This window comes from Poecilia reticulata, chromosome 6 (genome assembly GCF_904066995.2).
Source record: "Poecilia reticulata chromosome 6, P_reticulata-male-v2, whole genome shotgun sequence".
Lineage (NCBI taxonomy): Eukaryota > Metazoa > Chordata > Actinopteri > Cyprinodontiformes > Poeciliidae > Poecilia > Poecilia reticulata.
In genome coordinates, this window is record NC_088835.1 from 18,221,995 (window position 1) to 18,236,735 (window position 14,741).

At 39.9% G+C, this 14,741-nt stretch overlaps 1 protein-coding gene across 1 annotated transcript; it reads left to right on the plus strand.

Annotated features, from left to right (window-relative positions):
* The first annotated feature begins 1,458 nt into the window (after positions 1–1,458).
* ces2b (carboxylesterase 2b) lies at positions 1,459–14,724 on the plus strand. The gene is made up of 26 exons (XM_017305063.2): positions 1,459–1,536; positions 3,465–3,643; positions 4,809–5,001; positions 5,084–5,225; positions 5,474–5,607; positions 5,683–5,836; positions 5,916–6,020; positions 7,798–7,896; positions 7,985–8,128; positions 8,233–8,310; positions 8,396–8,543; positions 8,628–8,777; positions 9,607–9,679; positions 9,753–9,916; positions 10,026–10,218; positions 10,309–10,450; positions 11,813–11,946; positions 12,040–12,193; positions 12,281–12,385; positions 12,460–12,558; positions 12,665–12,808; positions 12,910–12,987; positions 13,572–13,719; positions 13,814–13,963; positions 14,048–14,120; positions 14,195–14,724. The coding sequence occupies exons 2-26, from the start codon at positions 3,580–3,582 to the stop codon at positions 14,379–14,381; spliced, it is 3,255 nt and encodes a 1,084-aa protein (XP_017160552.2). The 5' UTR covers positions 1,459–1,536; positions 3,465–3,579; the 3' UTR covers positions 14,382–14,724.
* The last annotated feature ends 17 nt before the right edge of the window (positions 14,725–14,741 follow it).

Below are 14,741 nucleotides of genomic sequence, written 5' to 3' on the forward strand. Positions count from 1 at the left end.
GGTCCCACCTCATTTGAGTCAGATGACGGACGGCAAGGTGTGGACACTTGTTTGTCCCAAATGGACCAGAGGTCTTCGTCACTGGCACCAGTTTTATTGAGCTAACTTGTACAGCAGTTTATGAGCACCTTTGCACTTTATTAAAATCCCTTTAACTACCACTTAATGCTAAACTTTAAGTTATTTGCACATTAATCACCATTTGAAAACAGGATGTCTAAATTATTCACTGAATGTTTAACTTTGTCTCCTTTGTTTAGTATTTAATACCCCGATTTTGTACTTAATCAAGGATAATGTTTAACGTTAATCCATGACGTTTAACATTATTGCCAATGTTTATCAGATGTCAAATTTTATCTCCGGAAAAGTTTCCTTTTGTGTTAAACATTGGGGATAAAGTAAAACATTCCAGATACAGTAAACAGGAATAATGACAAGTTGGGCAGGCCTGGATGGATGGATGGATGGATGGATGGATGGATGGATGGATGGATGGATGGATGGATGGATGGATGGATGGATGGATGGATGGATGGATGGATGGATGGATGGATGGATGGATGGATGGATGGATGGATGGATGGATGGATGGATGGATGGATGGATGGATGGAAGCGGGGTGGATGGAGGGAGGGACTAGGTTGGATGGATGAATGTAACAAGAATGGATGGATGAAGAGAACCATGATGGAAAAATGAAGGGAACCAGGCATGGATGGATGGAGTTCATCTGGGTCTGAAAGCTTCTCAATCAGGACGGTATAGTTAAATCCTAATTTTCTTCTCTCAGATCTGCCCAGGAGGAGAAGCTTGCTGAGTCTCCTCTCTTCCTGTGTATAAATAAACAGAATAATAAACAGAAACTACAAAATAAAAGGAATCATAATGTTTCTGGTCTCAACTGAACCTTTTTATTTTTTTTTTTATAAAAAAAAAAAAGAACAATTTTGTTTACAAAACACCAGATTGAAGACTTTATTCAACAGACTCTAAGGCAGGGGTGCCCAATCCGTCGATCGCGATCGACCGGTCGATCGCGGAAAGGTTTTGAGTCGATCTCGGCAGCAGGTGACAAACTGAACGCCGCCAGGACGCTGAGTCCAGCACCTCCTCTTCTGATAGGCTTATCAAACATATTCACTAAGATCCTAAACGTTTGTAGCTTCATTAAAAAAAAGAATAATTATAAAAAGTCAACGAAACATGTTAAAATTAATCATCTTAGTAATTATTGTTTCAACAAGGTGTTGCGCAATTCTGTGCATTTCGGTTCCATTAACAAAAAAAAAAAAAAAAAGGCGACTTAAAGACCGACTGACGAACTGAGCAGGAGTTTAAATTAGCTACTCAACCACCGCTGTGTTCATGAGAGCCTTATTAATAATCGAGAAATAAATATCAAGCCTGGAAACCTGATATCGTAACGGACTGAATGATGTGATTTTAATGCAATCTTTGCTCGGCTTGCGGTGCGCATGGCGGTTGCCACGGCAACGGGTGTGTTTAAACGACAAAGAGACCGAGAGTAAAAAGGTAGGAGATGTTTTCAGTTGATCGTCTGTTCGGGTTGTTTTACCTTTTTTTTACCTTTGCTGTGGCTCATTACACCCGCTGTAGTTTCTGAACATTCAACTTGGACTAATTACCTCGTTCGTTTGTGAGCATACGTCACAACAAACATCAAATAGGACAAATATATTTCATTAAGTTTTAACAAATTCTACCGCGATAATTATATGAAATTAAATTAATTATATCCCGACTTCAGAAGATTTGCCTTTACCTTTACTGGGCTCTTTGGTTCCTCCTATCAGTCTGTAATTTTTCATATCGAGATCATCAAACCAAATTTCAGATCTACCATGACTGACTGACTGACTGACACCTGCTGGCGTCAGGTTTGCAACCAGCTTCTGACTGAGAAACCAGTAAGCTGCTCCCAGTGTCAGAATCTCACTGAGGAAGAAACTGGATTAGGTTTTCTGTCACTTTATTATTTCTGCTACTGATGTATATTCGCATATAAATTAAGTCAATAGAGTTTAATTTGCAATTTTTATGTCTTTGTGTCATGAGGTAGATCTCAGGCGGCTCGTGAGAGAAAAAGTAGATCTTGCTCTCAAAACGTTTGGGCACCCGTGCTCTAAGGAGTCAGAAAATGTATGATATGCCTATACTGTCTGTCTATGGGAGGCTATTATGAGCTATAATTTGAAGTTACAGATGTAGGGGGGGCTTTGTTTAAAGCAGGGGTGTCAAAGGATCCAGTCCGCAAGGGCCGGTGTCCTGCAACCTTTAGATGTGCCTCTGCTGCACCACACCTGAATAGAATAATTAGATCATTAGCAAGGCTCTAGAGAACTTATCTACACAAGAAGGAGGTAATGAAGCCATTTAATTCCTGTTTTGTACCTGTGGCACATCTAAAAACTGCAGGACACCGGCCCTTGAGGACTGGAGTTTGACACCTCTGGTTTAGAGTGTCAGTTGTGTCTAGTTTGCTAGTTATAAAAAAGTTAATCAGTAATAGTATAAATTTACACTTACATAGATTTCGGGACGCTGTACATAGGCCTATTTGTCAGATTTTGTGAGTTTTTCCAAAAGATGATAATAAACTATATATATATATATATATATATATATATATATATATATATATATATATATATATATATATATATATATATATAACCATAGTTTTTAACCCTGAAACTACATGAGGGATACATTTGTTCTTATATTTTCAGAACTTAATACCAAACTGCTTATTGAGAGTGAGAAACTCTTATGGAGAGTGAAGAGTGTCAAATGACAATAAATAACTTAGGTAATAATTATTTAACTGTGCCATTAATTTTTTAATACTCTCTAAAGATCTGTGTCTTTTGATCTGTCTTTAAATAATTTAAGTTTATTCATAAATTGCTTATCTAAAAAATGTACAATAAAGTTTAGTAAAACATAATTTTTTTATCTTTGATTATTCTTTTGCTTGCAAATATAATACAAGCAATAATCGATCATTGTGTTTCCTGATACTTGAATATATTCTATACATTTAAATGTATATAAGGAACAGGAAATATATTATAGATGGATTATTGCTAAAATGTTTTAAATTTGTTAGTTATAGTGTAAACATGCATGCAAAAATGGTTATACAATAGAAAATAAGTATCTAAGTTGTATGATTCAATGAAGACATCTCGAATATAATACTTAAGTCTATTCATATTTATCTCCATACTGGTTGTTGGACAAAAACTGCAGTTAGTCAAACGGCACCGTTTTTTGCTATTTAATCTTACTGTTAGACCTTTTATTGTCTTTCTTCCGCTTCCATATTTATTCCAGAGGATGACGAAACCTTACCGTTGACCTTATTGGCTATTGACCTGATTGACTTTGATCTGTTGCCATCAGTGTCTGTAATGTCAGTCACGTGACAATTTCTGCAGGTAAATTGCACATGTTCAGCTCTGAACCTCTCAGAGCCTCCCATCAAGGTCCGCAGGAGGCGGTAGCATTTCTCCATACAGTCAGTGGTCTCGACTCGCAGTGAACTTCCAGATCATGAAGTGTCTCGTTTTCCTGCTCGTGTCCGTTTTGTTTCTAAGCGCCACCGCTGATCTACAAGGTAAGAAGCAAACTGTTCTCTTCTCAGTTCCACATTATCGGACAAGTCTGTACCGAGGATGTTGCTTTCACGATTAAAAGGGTTAAAAGTAGCCTCCTTGTCGAGCTGTAGCACGTCAAAAGTTGTCAAAGTGATTTTGCACGCACAGTGCCGTATCGCAGCAGAAGTGAACTTGATACTGATTTGATTTTATTTAACCTCTGCTCCGGGTGTTGTCCGTTTTTACCTTTTACCTAATGCTTCGGTGTGCTCAAGGGTGACAGATTGCATTATAACAGGTCCAGTGACGGTTGCATGATTAGCGGCTTGGGGGAGCCCCTCCCATTGTGCAATAAACCTGATTACATAAACTTCATTTATATTTGTGTGTTACTAATCCTGCATGTATTTCTTTAGAGTTTAGATAAGTAAAAGAGTGTCTGGTCTAAAAGCGCCATAGGTTTAGACTTGAAATTTAAAAATCAGAAGGTCTATGGAAAAAAAGCGTGCAAATTCACCACAAATCATAAACCAGATATTTTACCAATTTATTTGAAGTCCTTCGTTTTTATTATTTATTTATTTCATTTTGGGGATGGGGTTGTGACAGTACAGTACAACTAACGTCTGTCTGTCCTGAGCACAAATAACTTTTAGTCTGAAAGCAACCTCAGATTTTATGCTTCCATTTACAACATTTATCACAAATAATCCATCCCAACTGGAGTGTATTACAGAGAGGTTGCTCAACACAGAGCAGTTTTAAAATCCCTCTTCTGAGTGCTGGTTGGTTACTTCACTCAGACAGCAGTTCACCCAACCTCCTCCTCCACACTAAATAAATTAAGATCTGAACTTGTATTTAAGATGAAAATTTCAATTTTTTTTTATACTTACTATTTTGGATGCATTCTCAACTGCCTTGTACTTACCCCCTTTTTTTTTTCCCCTGAACAACATTTTGTATATTTCACTATTCTAGACATGGACACTTAATAGCTGTTAGTTTCAACAGAAACATGGGGATCTGCTGTAAAAATGATGATGTACGTTCTTTAAATATGGCGAAGGAAACAACCGGAAATCTAAGCATTAATTTGAAAAGCACAATTGTGATAAACTATTAAATAATGACTCAGGATGTTGATTTTTTTATTATTTATTTATTTATTTTTTATCCTAACAGCACCCGAGGTCCAAACTAGGCTTGGCAGACTGAAAGGTCAGTATGTGAGTGTAAAGGGGAAGGAGAGCGGCGTCCACAGCTTCCTGGGCGTCCCCTTTGCCAAGGCTCCGCTCGGCCCCACTCTGAGACTGGCCGCACCTCAGCCTGCAGAGGGATGGCAAGGACTGAGAGACGCCACGAAGCAACCCAACATGTAGGATACATGTTTCTATTTAGGAACCTCTAGACTTGCAAGGTCTCTTAAAGCTATTATTGAGAAAATGTATATTTTGCAGGTGCATTCAAGATAAAGACTTTGTTGACAAGGTGTTTGAAAAACTCAGTGGAATGAAGACGGAAGTCCCAGATATTTCTGAAGACTGTCTGTATCTCAACATTCACACCCCTGCAAACAGAGCTCCTGATGCCAAGCTCCCTGTAAGAAACCTTTGGTCCGGCTTGCATGTGTCTGTGTTAGGTCATTGAGAATCAGCTTCAAATTGATTTGAGATAAACGTGAAGAGGTGGGCAAACAAGTGACTGGATTAAGTTTTGTTACTTTTTTACCCCAGATTTTTGGTATTGTTGAAGACATTCCACTTATATGCTATAAAAATAAAAAAAAACTAGATAACTTTTCCAACAGCCTTGAATCACAAAACTGGATACATCTTGTATATCTCCAGGTCATGGTGTGGATTCATGGTGGAGGCCTTGCCATTGGGTCTGCTTCAATGTTTGATGGTTCTGCTCTGGCTGCCTACCAAGATGTGGTTGTGGTTGCAATCCAGTATCGACTGGGCCTTCTGGGTTTTTTCAGGTAAATGAATGAAATTATTACTTCTTGCTACTCTAGCTTTGATCAAAACGCATTCTGCCACATTGTTTAATGCAGCACCGGAGATGAGCATGTGTCTGGGAACTTTGGTCTTTTGGACCAGATCCAAGCCCTGAAGTGGGTCAAGGAGCACATTCACAACTTTGGCGGAAATCAGGATTTGGTCACCATTTTTGGGGAGTCTGCAGGTGGAGTTAGCGTTTCCCTACTGGTAAGAAATCATCTGGAGAGAAAATGTTGTTTTTGTAAACAAATCCTTGTTTTAATGGTACAGCAATTTACATCCTCAGCTCCTGTCTCCATTGTCTCATGGCCTGTTCCAACATGCCATTGCTGAGAGTGGCACAGCTGGAATGGATGCAATTTTTATGCCTTATCCTGTTCCAGTAATGCAGGTCAGTTGTCAGTTTATAGTAAAAACCAGGTGTTTAAAAAATCTTTTTCTCCCCTTCACTGTCTGATACTATCCATCCATCCATCCATCCATCCATCCATCCATCCATCCATCCATCCATCCATCCATCCATCCATCCATCCATCCATCCATCCATCCATCCATCCATCCATCCATCCATCCATCCATCCATCCATTTTCTTCCGCTTATCCGGGGTCGGGTCGCGGCGGCAGCAGCTTCAGAAGGGAGGCCCAGACTTCCCTCTCCCCAGCCACTTCTTCCAACTCCTCCGGGGGAATCCCAAGGCGTTCCCAGGCCAGCCGAGAGACATAGTCCCTCCAGCGTGTCCTGGGTCTAACCCGAGGCCTCCTCCCGGTGGGACGTGCCCGGAACACCTCACCAGGGAGGCGTCCAGGAGGCATCCTTACCAGATGCCCGAGCCACCTCAACTGGCTCCTCTCGACGTGGAGGAGCAGTGCCTCTACTCTGAGTCCCTCCTGGATGCCGCCCATATCACAATGCACCCGACCCCTTTGGCCCCTCGGACAGGTGGTGAGCCCATCGGAAGGGGGACCCACGTCTCCTCTTTGGGCTGAGCCCGGCCGGGTTCCGTGGGTAAAAGCACAGCCACCAGACGCTCGCCATCGTGCCCCACCTCCAGGCCTGGCTCCAGAGTGGGGCCCCGGTGACCCGCGTCCGGGCGAGGGAAAACGAAGTCCAAAGTTTGTGTTCATCATAAGAGGTCTTTGGACTGCGTTTTGTCTGGTTCCTCACCTAGGACCTGTCTGCCTTGGGTGACCCTACCAGGGGCATAAAGCCCCAGACAGCATAGCTCCTAGGATCATTGGGACACTCAAACCCCTCCACCACGATAAGGTGGCAGCCCAAGGAGAGGGTCTGATACTAAATGAGACTTTTTTTTTGTTTGTTTTAGCTCAATTGAAATTACCAAAATGGCTTTTGTTTGCTAAATAATATTTTTGAGAGGATTCTATAATTTTTCGCTGATTTTTAGACCTGCTTAAAATGCAACGCCTTCCATTCAGTTCTATCCAATTTTCTGCAGCAGTTTTTGTGACAGTGGATCTGAAAAAGTCTGACTGGAGACTCTGGCAATATTTCTGTGTCATGCATTGTTATGTTCTTGATTTTAAGATGATTGTAGAATCCTGCAATCATCTCCATAGGTTGCAGATCAGTTCCCAGAACAAAACCAGCCTCTTTATTAAAGCTCAACGAGCTATTAAAAAAAAGCTCATTGAGCTTTTTTTTTTTTTTTTTTTTTTCTGAAGCACTGGCTCTGATGATGCTACCTCAACATGACAGAACATTTCACACATAACAGAATTCTAGAAAATGTGCATCATCTTTCTGTAAATGCCAAAGAAACAGCCCTTCCTTAAATCAAATGGTTCTTCCAAATGGACTCCGATCCTGAGCACACCGCCAGGTTAGTTCAAAAGCAGCTTAAGGTCAACCAAGTAAATGTTTTGAAGCTGATCTCACACAGCACTGATCTCACTGTCATAGAAAAGTGGTGTGCAGAGCTGAAGATGTGTAATGATTGACCGGCATTATTACATTTAAAGGCAGTTGTACCAAATGTTCAGGGAATGCATAACAACTTCAGACATAAAAAAAACAAATGACCTTTTGTTTATTCAGTGAAGAGAGGCAGTGTGTCTTTAGTGTTTGTATGTTGATATTGGGTTTTTAACAGAAATATCAGTTGATCACATGATGTGTTGATGACAAACTAAAGTGCATCTTTCCTCAGGCTGCTGCAAATGCATCGGGCTGTAGCCTCGAAAGCTCAGAGAAGATTGTTAAATGCATGAGGAACCTTGGTATTGATGCCATATTGACTCTGGGGAAGGTAAGATGTTGGTGAAAACAGTAAAACTTTTCTGTGGTTGTGGCATCTTTTTCCAGATCATCTTTTCTATACATTTTATTCTCTCAAGGATCCAAATTTGAAATTTTCTGTAAGTATTGATGGGCACTTCCTGACCAAACCTGTGTCCGAGCTGCTCCAGAAGCGTGAACTCCTCACTATACCTTTCATGACCGGTGTTAATAATCATGAAGGGGGATTTATGCTTCCTGATGTAAGTTATAAGACCTTAGTCACATTTTAGATCACCAACAAGCATTTCTTTAGTGCTGTAATAATAAATGCCTCGCACGCTTAAGTTTTGTCTTATTTCTTTAGACACTTGCTCCTCCAAACTGGACAGAAGGAATGGACCGAGAGCAGGTTGCAAACATGGTGTTTTTGTTCTACCCGCTGGTAAAACTCCCATTGTCTGATATTTCAATGTTATGATTAATGTACATTTTCAAATGTTTCTGACATACTTTCCTGCTCTTTTCAGCCTGAAGATGGACCCATAAGAGAGTTGATTTTAAACGAATATATTGGAAGTGGTGAAGACCGAATCAGAAACAGAGATGGAATGACTGAGCTGCTTGGAGATTTCTTTTTTAACATTCCAGCCATTAAAATAGTAAATGCTCATAGAGGTATTTTCTTTAAGGCAAATACAAAGTTGGAAGTCTTTTTTTAAAACAAATATTACACCCATTTACCAATTTATGCCCCACCAGATGCAGGCGCTGCTGTGTACTTGTACGAGTATCATCACGCTCCCAAGTTCCTTCAGAAACAAAGGCCCAGCTTTGTCAAAAGTGACCATGCAGATGAGATCTTCTCTGTGCTTGGATTTTGCTTCACAACGACCCACGTAAAGCTAACTGGTAAGTTCAACTGAGCCCCTGTAGAGAATGGGTCAGCCTCAGAAAGACTGGTGTAGTGGGCTAATATAAAACGCACACAAACCTACCTTGAACATATCCATGCGTAGAAAGACGTAAAACATTTACTATTCAAACAGTGTTGAAAAATCCTAATGTTGCATTAGTTAACTAAATATTTTTCTGTTCCACAGATTTTATTTTAAAAATTATTTAGATAAATTTCAGAAAAGATTTTCACATTCATTTAAATCCATGAGAATACAATTTACTTGTTTTTTTTTACTATGTAACAGACCTTAAATGAATATACTACAGCAGACGGAGACATTCAGACAGCAATATTTAATTTTGAAAGTCTCTCTTCCATCAGAAGTGGAAATAAAAATGCTTAAACAAATAACAATGACCTTTTTGGTCTTTGTATGGCATAACATATGTAATAAACCCTGCTTTTGACACAAGAGCCAGCAGAGAGAGGCAGAAATATGCACTTTGATTGACATGAAGTTGACTTTTTTTTTTTAAATCGTTTGTAATTTAGTTTTAAGTTCCAAGAAAGGAAAAGCCAAATGTCCAACAGCTTTCCAACATCAGACATTCCTACCAGACAGCATCTGTGTGATCAGTAGCTGAGGGACAGAAGGCAGAGAGACCCAAAGGAACTGAAAACCAGTCCTAAATATTGCTTCTGACTAACTTCAGGTCCACAGTCTGTGACAAGTTTCTATTAATATAATGTCACGATGAAAAACTTGTGGGGTTTGTCATTCATAAGAACAACAAAACATTTGGAGCACCAAACGGCTTCACTGTTTCATTACCAATTTAGATCCATGCCCTGAAGAGGAGGAAGAGTTGAGCAGAATCATGATGCACTACTGGGGCAACTTTGCTCGCACAGGGTAAGAGCGAGTGTTTACTAAAAGTGCAGAATGCACAGATCATGGAAAGTTGAAGATGTTGTTTGTTTTGTAGGTGCCCCAATGGAAACGGCCTTGTCAACTGGCCTAAATATGGAGCAGAAGAAAAGCAGCTGTCTATTGATTTAAAGAAGCAGGTACCAGTCCAGGTGCCTAGGAAGGACCGGTTTGTCTTTCTGACCCAGACTCTGCAAAAAAAGATACAGCAGCATAGGAAATGTATACCTTTATTTTTTTTTAAATTCTTGTTTGTTTATAATCAGATTTTATGATTATATTTTAACAATTGTTAAAATAGAATTCTGATTAATTTCTGAAATCCTAACAGCACCTGAGGTCCAAACAAAGCTTGGTAGACTGAAAGGTCAGTATGTGAGTGTAAAGGGGAAGGAGAGCGGCGTCCACAGCTTCCTGGGCGTCCCCTTTGCTAAGCCTCCGCTCGGCCCCACCCTGAGACTGGCCGCACCTCAGCCTGCAGAGGGATGGCAAGGACTGAGAGACGCCACGAAGCAACCCAACATGTATGTCCTCTTCTTTTAGGATCCGCTAGACCTGGAGGTTCTGTGCAGTTCTTATTCACCAGAATTTACTTTCTTTTTTTTTTTTTACAGGTGCATTCAAAATATGGACTACGTCGACGAGCTGCTTGAAAAACTGCAGGGCTTAATAGTAGAAGTCCCAGATATTTCTGAAGACTGCCTGTATCTCAACATTTACACACCTGCAAACAGAGCTGCTGATGCCAAGCTCCCTGTAAGAAACCTTTGCTTAAACACTGTGTAACTATGACATTGAGGTTCAAAGCAAACAAGCATTTAATTCAAAAGGGTCAAGTTTCAGATTCTGAGGAACACAAATGCAGCATGTTTTAAAGCTGGTTTGGGATGAAAAAAAGGAATTTTTGTTCTGCTCCGAGCTGTGATGTACCTTCACCCCGTTTATCTAAACACACATATTTTCTTTACAAAGTTGTAGACTTTGTAAAGATCTTAATAAGTAGGACTATAATTAAAAATGTTATTTAATTTCAGCTATTCAATTACAAATCAATTAACTTGAATTTTAAACAGATCAATTGTACCCAAACTTGTTGGATTTATTTTGGTTAAGTTTGATTATGGCTTACAGATAACGAAAATTCAAAACGCTCAGTGTCTGGGTAAATGAAATAAAACATAAAAATTAATTTCTAGTTGAGGAAAGCAAGTGTACTTAAAAGCAGGTCTATGGACTGTACAGCACATGTACTCAAAACTAATGGAGGTGATCAACCTGTGACCGCTTGCTGAGGTGTTAATTTGATCTCTGCCTTCAGCTCATCTGACTCGTTGACTCTTGTATCTCGTTATTTTCTTTGTGGGGATTGAGGTCAGACCAGTTTGATGGTAATGATAAAAGCAAGTATCTGTGCTTCTACCAGTTTGGGCAGGTGTCCAATCCTACTGGGAAATGATATTGGCATTATTGTAAAACTTGTCAGCAGAAGGACACTTCACGCGCTCTGACATTTTCAGGCAAACGAAACGGCTAAGGTCAAACACTCATGAGTTATGCAGCAGGAAAAATGACCCAAAGCACATCAGCAATCCCACCTATGAATGACTCAAAAGTAAGAAGGCTTTGGAGTGGCTTAGTCAAAGTACAGACTTCCATTATAGATTTCCTATGGCATGACTAGAAACGGGTTACTCTTGGTCAAAGGCCCGCCAATGTGAATAAGTTAAAACAATTCTGTGAAGAAGAGTATTCAAAATTCTTCCGACGATGTAAAACACTAATTGCGAGTAATCGCAAAGGCTAAAGGTGGCAACACCAGATATTAGGCTGACTGAGGAAGTTACCTACTTACCCAGGACTATGTGGGCTACAATGGCTTCTTTATTAACTCTTCTTTTTAAAACTTCTCTTGGCATTTAGGAAAGTTTGGTGTTTCATGTTTTGTAACATTTAAGCAGAAGTAAAAACAGAATAAATCTGTAAGGAGCAACACACTGTTTGAATTGCTGAAATATGTCACCGTTTTAATCATTTTCTGCTTTGAGATATGTCTGCTTATGCTCTGGAATATTAAAAATTGGCAAATTGCTCAACAGATGAGTTCTACTCCTTTCTCAGGTCATGGTGTGGATCCACGGCGGAGGCTTTGTTCTTGGGTCCGCGTCAGCGTACGACGGTTCTGCTCTTGCTGCATACCAGGATGTGGTTGTGGTTCTGATCCAGTATCGACTGGGAGCTCTTGGCTTTGTCAGGTAAATAAGTTGCTGAAGCATGATTGGAAACACACCGGGATTGCATTTTGGTGATTTGGATTTGATATAAAAAAAACACTTGATTTTATACAGCACTGGAGATGAGCATTTGCCAGGAAACTTTGGCCTTTTGGACCAGATCCAAGCCCTGCGGTGGATAAAGGAGAACATTCACAGCTTTGGAGGAAACCCAGATTTGGTCACCATATTTGGGGAGTCCGCTGGTGGTGTTAGCGTTTCACTCCTGGTATGAAGTCATCAGAAAACATTTCTCTTTGTTTTCATTGCCAACACAAACTCACTTTCTAATTTGCTCTGCCATTTCAATCCTCAGCTTCTGTCTCCACTGTCTGATGGCCTGTTCCACCGAGCCATTGCCGAGAGTGGCACAGCTGCAATGGATCTCCTTATTGTTAATGATTCTGTCCCAGTGATGAAGGTAAGATATTTTTTATTGTTGTGTATTATGATTTAATTTCTTGTTTCCAAAGAAATGAGTGTACCTTTCTTCAGGCCGTTGCAAATGCATCAGGATGCAGCCTTGGGTGCACAGAGAAGATAGCTAAATGCATGAGGAACCTGGACATTGACACCATACTGGCATTAGGGAAGGTGAGATGCTGGAAGGAGAAAAAGAAAATCTTCAGTTCAGTTTCTACAGGTTTTTTCATAACCTCTCCACTTTTTTTTTTCTTTTAACACATCTTACGCTCTCAAGGATCAAAGTTTAACATATCCAGTAAATGTTGATGGACACTTCCTGACTGAGCCTGTGCCTGAACTGTTAAAGAAGCACAAACTCCACACTATTCCATTTATGACTGGCATTAATGATCACGAAGGAGGTTATATGATTCCTGATGTAAGTTTTCAATGCTTATGGGCATTTCAGACCACTGATTCTGCATAGGTTTTTTTTTCTTTTTAATTATGCTAATTCTAAGTTTTATCTGTTTTCTGTAGCACTATGCTCCACCAACCTGGACTGAAGGAATGGATCAAGAGCTGGTCAGAAACATCCTGTCCATCTTTTACCCCCTTGTAAGACTCTTGTTGTCTGTTGTTATAACCTGTAAATGTATTTATACCCCTTCAATGTTTTTTATTTTATTTTTATTTTTATTAATCTATTTTGATGGGATTATTTTTTAGTCTACCCTGCTCCTTAGAGACCATTGTCCTGCCTGTATTAGGTGTCAGTTTTCCTAAGGTTGGGAACCACTGGATCCGATTGACCAACACAAAGTAGTGCATATTTTTGAGGTGGAAGGAGAGTTATACAGAGTTTTTCAGTATATTTTACAAATGCTTGCATCTGTATTGGAATGACTTTACTGACACTCTAAGGATAAAGTTATTGAGAGGTTTAAAATAGGATGAGGTTATAAAACATTTCAAACTTCCAACAAATCAAGGGGTATTGCTCAACTCATCTCATGGGAATGAAAAGTATATATAGCACACATGTAACACAATGAAACATGGTAGTAGCAGAATCATGTTGTGAGGAAGCTGGTCAGATCGATTGAGCTAAATTCACGGTATTTCTTGAAGACATCTTGTTAGAAGCCGCCATTTCTTTCCTCACACAATCAGGTTTTTTCATAAATTGTTTCTCCTTTCAGCCTGAGCAGGCGGTCATCAGAGACTTGATTGTTAAAGAATACACCGGATCTGGCGAAGACCGCATCCGAAACAGAGATGGATATACGGAGCTGCTTGGAGATTTCCTTTTTACTATTCCAGCCATCAAAGTGGCAAATGCTCACAGAGGTATTTTTTCCCATGCAAGGCTGTCAGAATCTGTTCACTGGGTATTTTCTATTGTTGTAGTTTCCAAAGATTGACACTTGCGTACCACCTCCAGATGCAGGCGCCGCTGTGTACTTGTACGAGTATCATCACGCTCCCACAATTTTGCAGAAAATTAGGCCGAGCTTCGTTAAATGTGACCATTTGGATGAAATCTTAACGGTGCTGGGATTTTGCTTCACAACTACCCATGTAAAATTAGCTGGTAAGTGCATCTAAATTACCCCCAAATATTGAATGTATTTGTGCATTTTCACCCAACGACACCAATGTTTACTGATTAATTTAGATGGATGCCCAAAAGAGGAGGAAGAGTTTAGCAAAATCATGATGAACTACTGGGGCAACTTCGCTCGCACAGGGTAAGAGCGGCTGCTTATTCAAAATACAAAGTACACACAGATAATGCAAAGTTTAAAACCATATTTGTTTGTAGGTGTCCTAATGGCGATGGCCTCGTCAAGTGGCCCAGGTATGGAGCGGAGGAAAAGTACATGTCTCTCGATTTGAAGGAGCAGGTGTCTGGTCAGTCCCTCAAGAAGGACCGGTTCGTCTTTGTGACCCAAACTCTGCCAGAGAAGATCAAGAAGCTTCAGGAGAATGTGGAGCACAGCGAGCTGTAGTACAGTATCATATGGAAGTCGCCTCTAACCCCCTTGTTTTGAAATTTAAATTGCTTATATTTGATATTTGGAGTGTTATTGGGAAATATAAATATGCATTCATGTTCAATGAAATAAATTGAAAAAAAAGATTAGCAGCTTTTAATATGAAGAAAGAAAGTAGTCTTATGTTGAAAAACAACACATTTTTGACATCTTTGAACACCTGTTGGCCCTGCCGATGTTGGAGAGAGAGAGGATTTGCAAGATAGCTGGGGAACAATATTCAAAATCTGTATCAAAGCCTTTCTTTGTTGAGAGTAAATGACATAATAAAGAGTGCCTTCCAAGGCGAGTGAATAAGTGGGGGAAAATGCATTT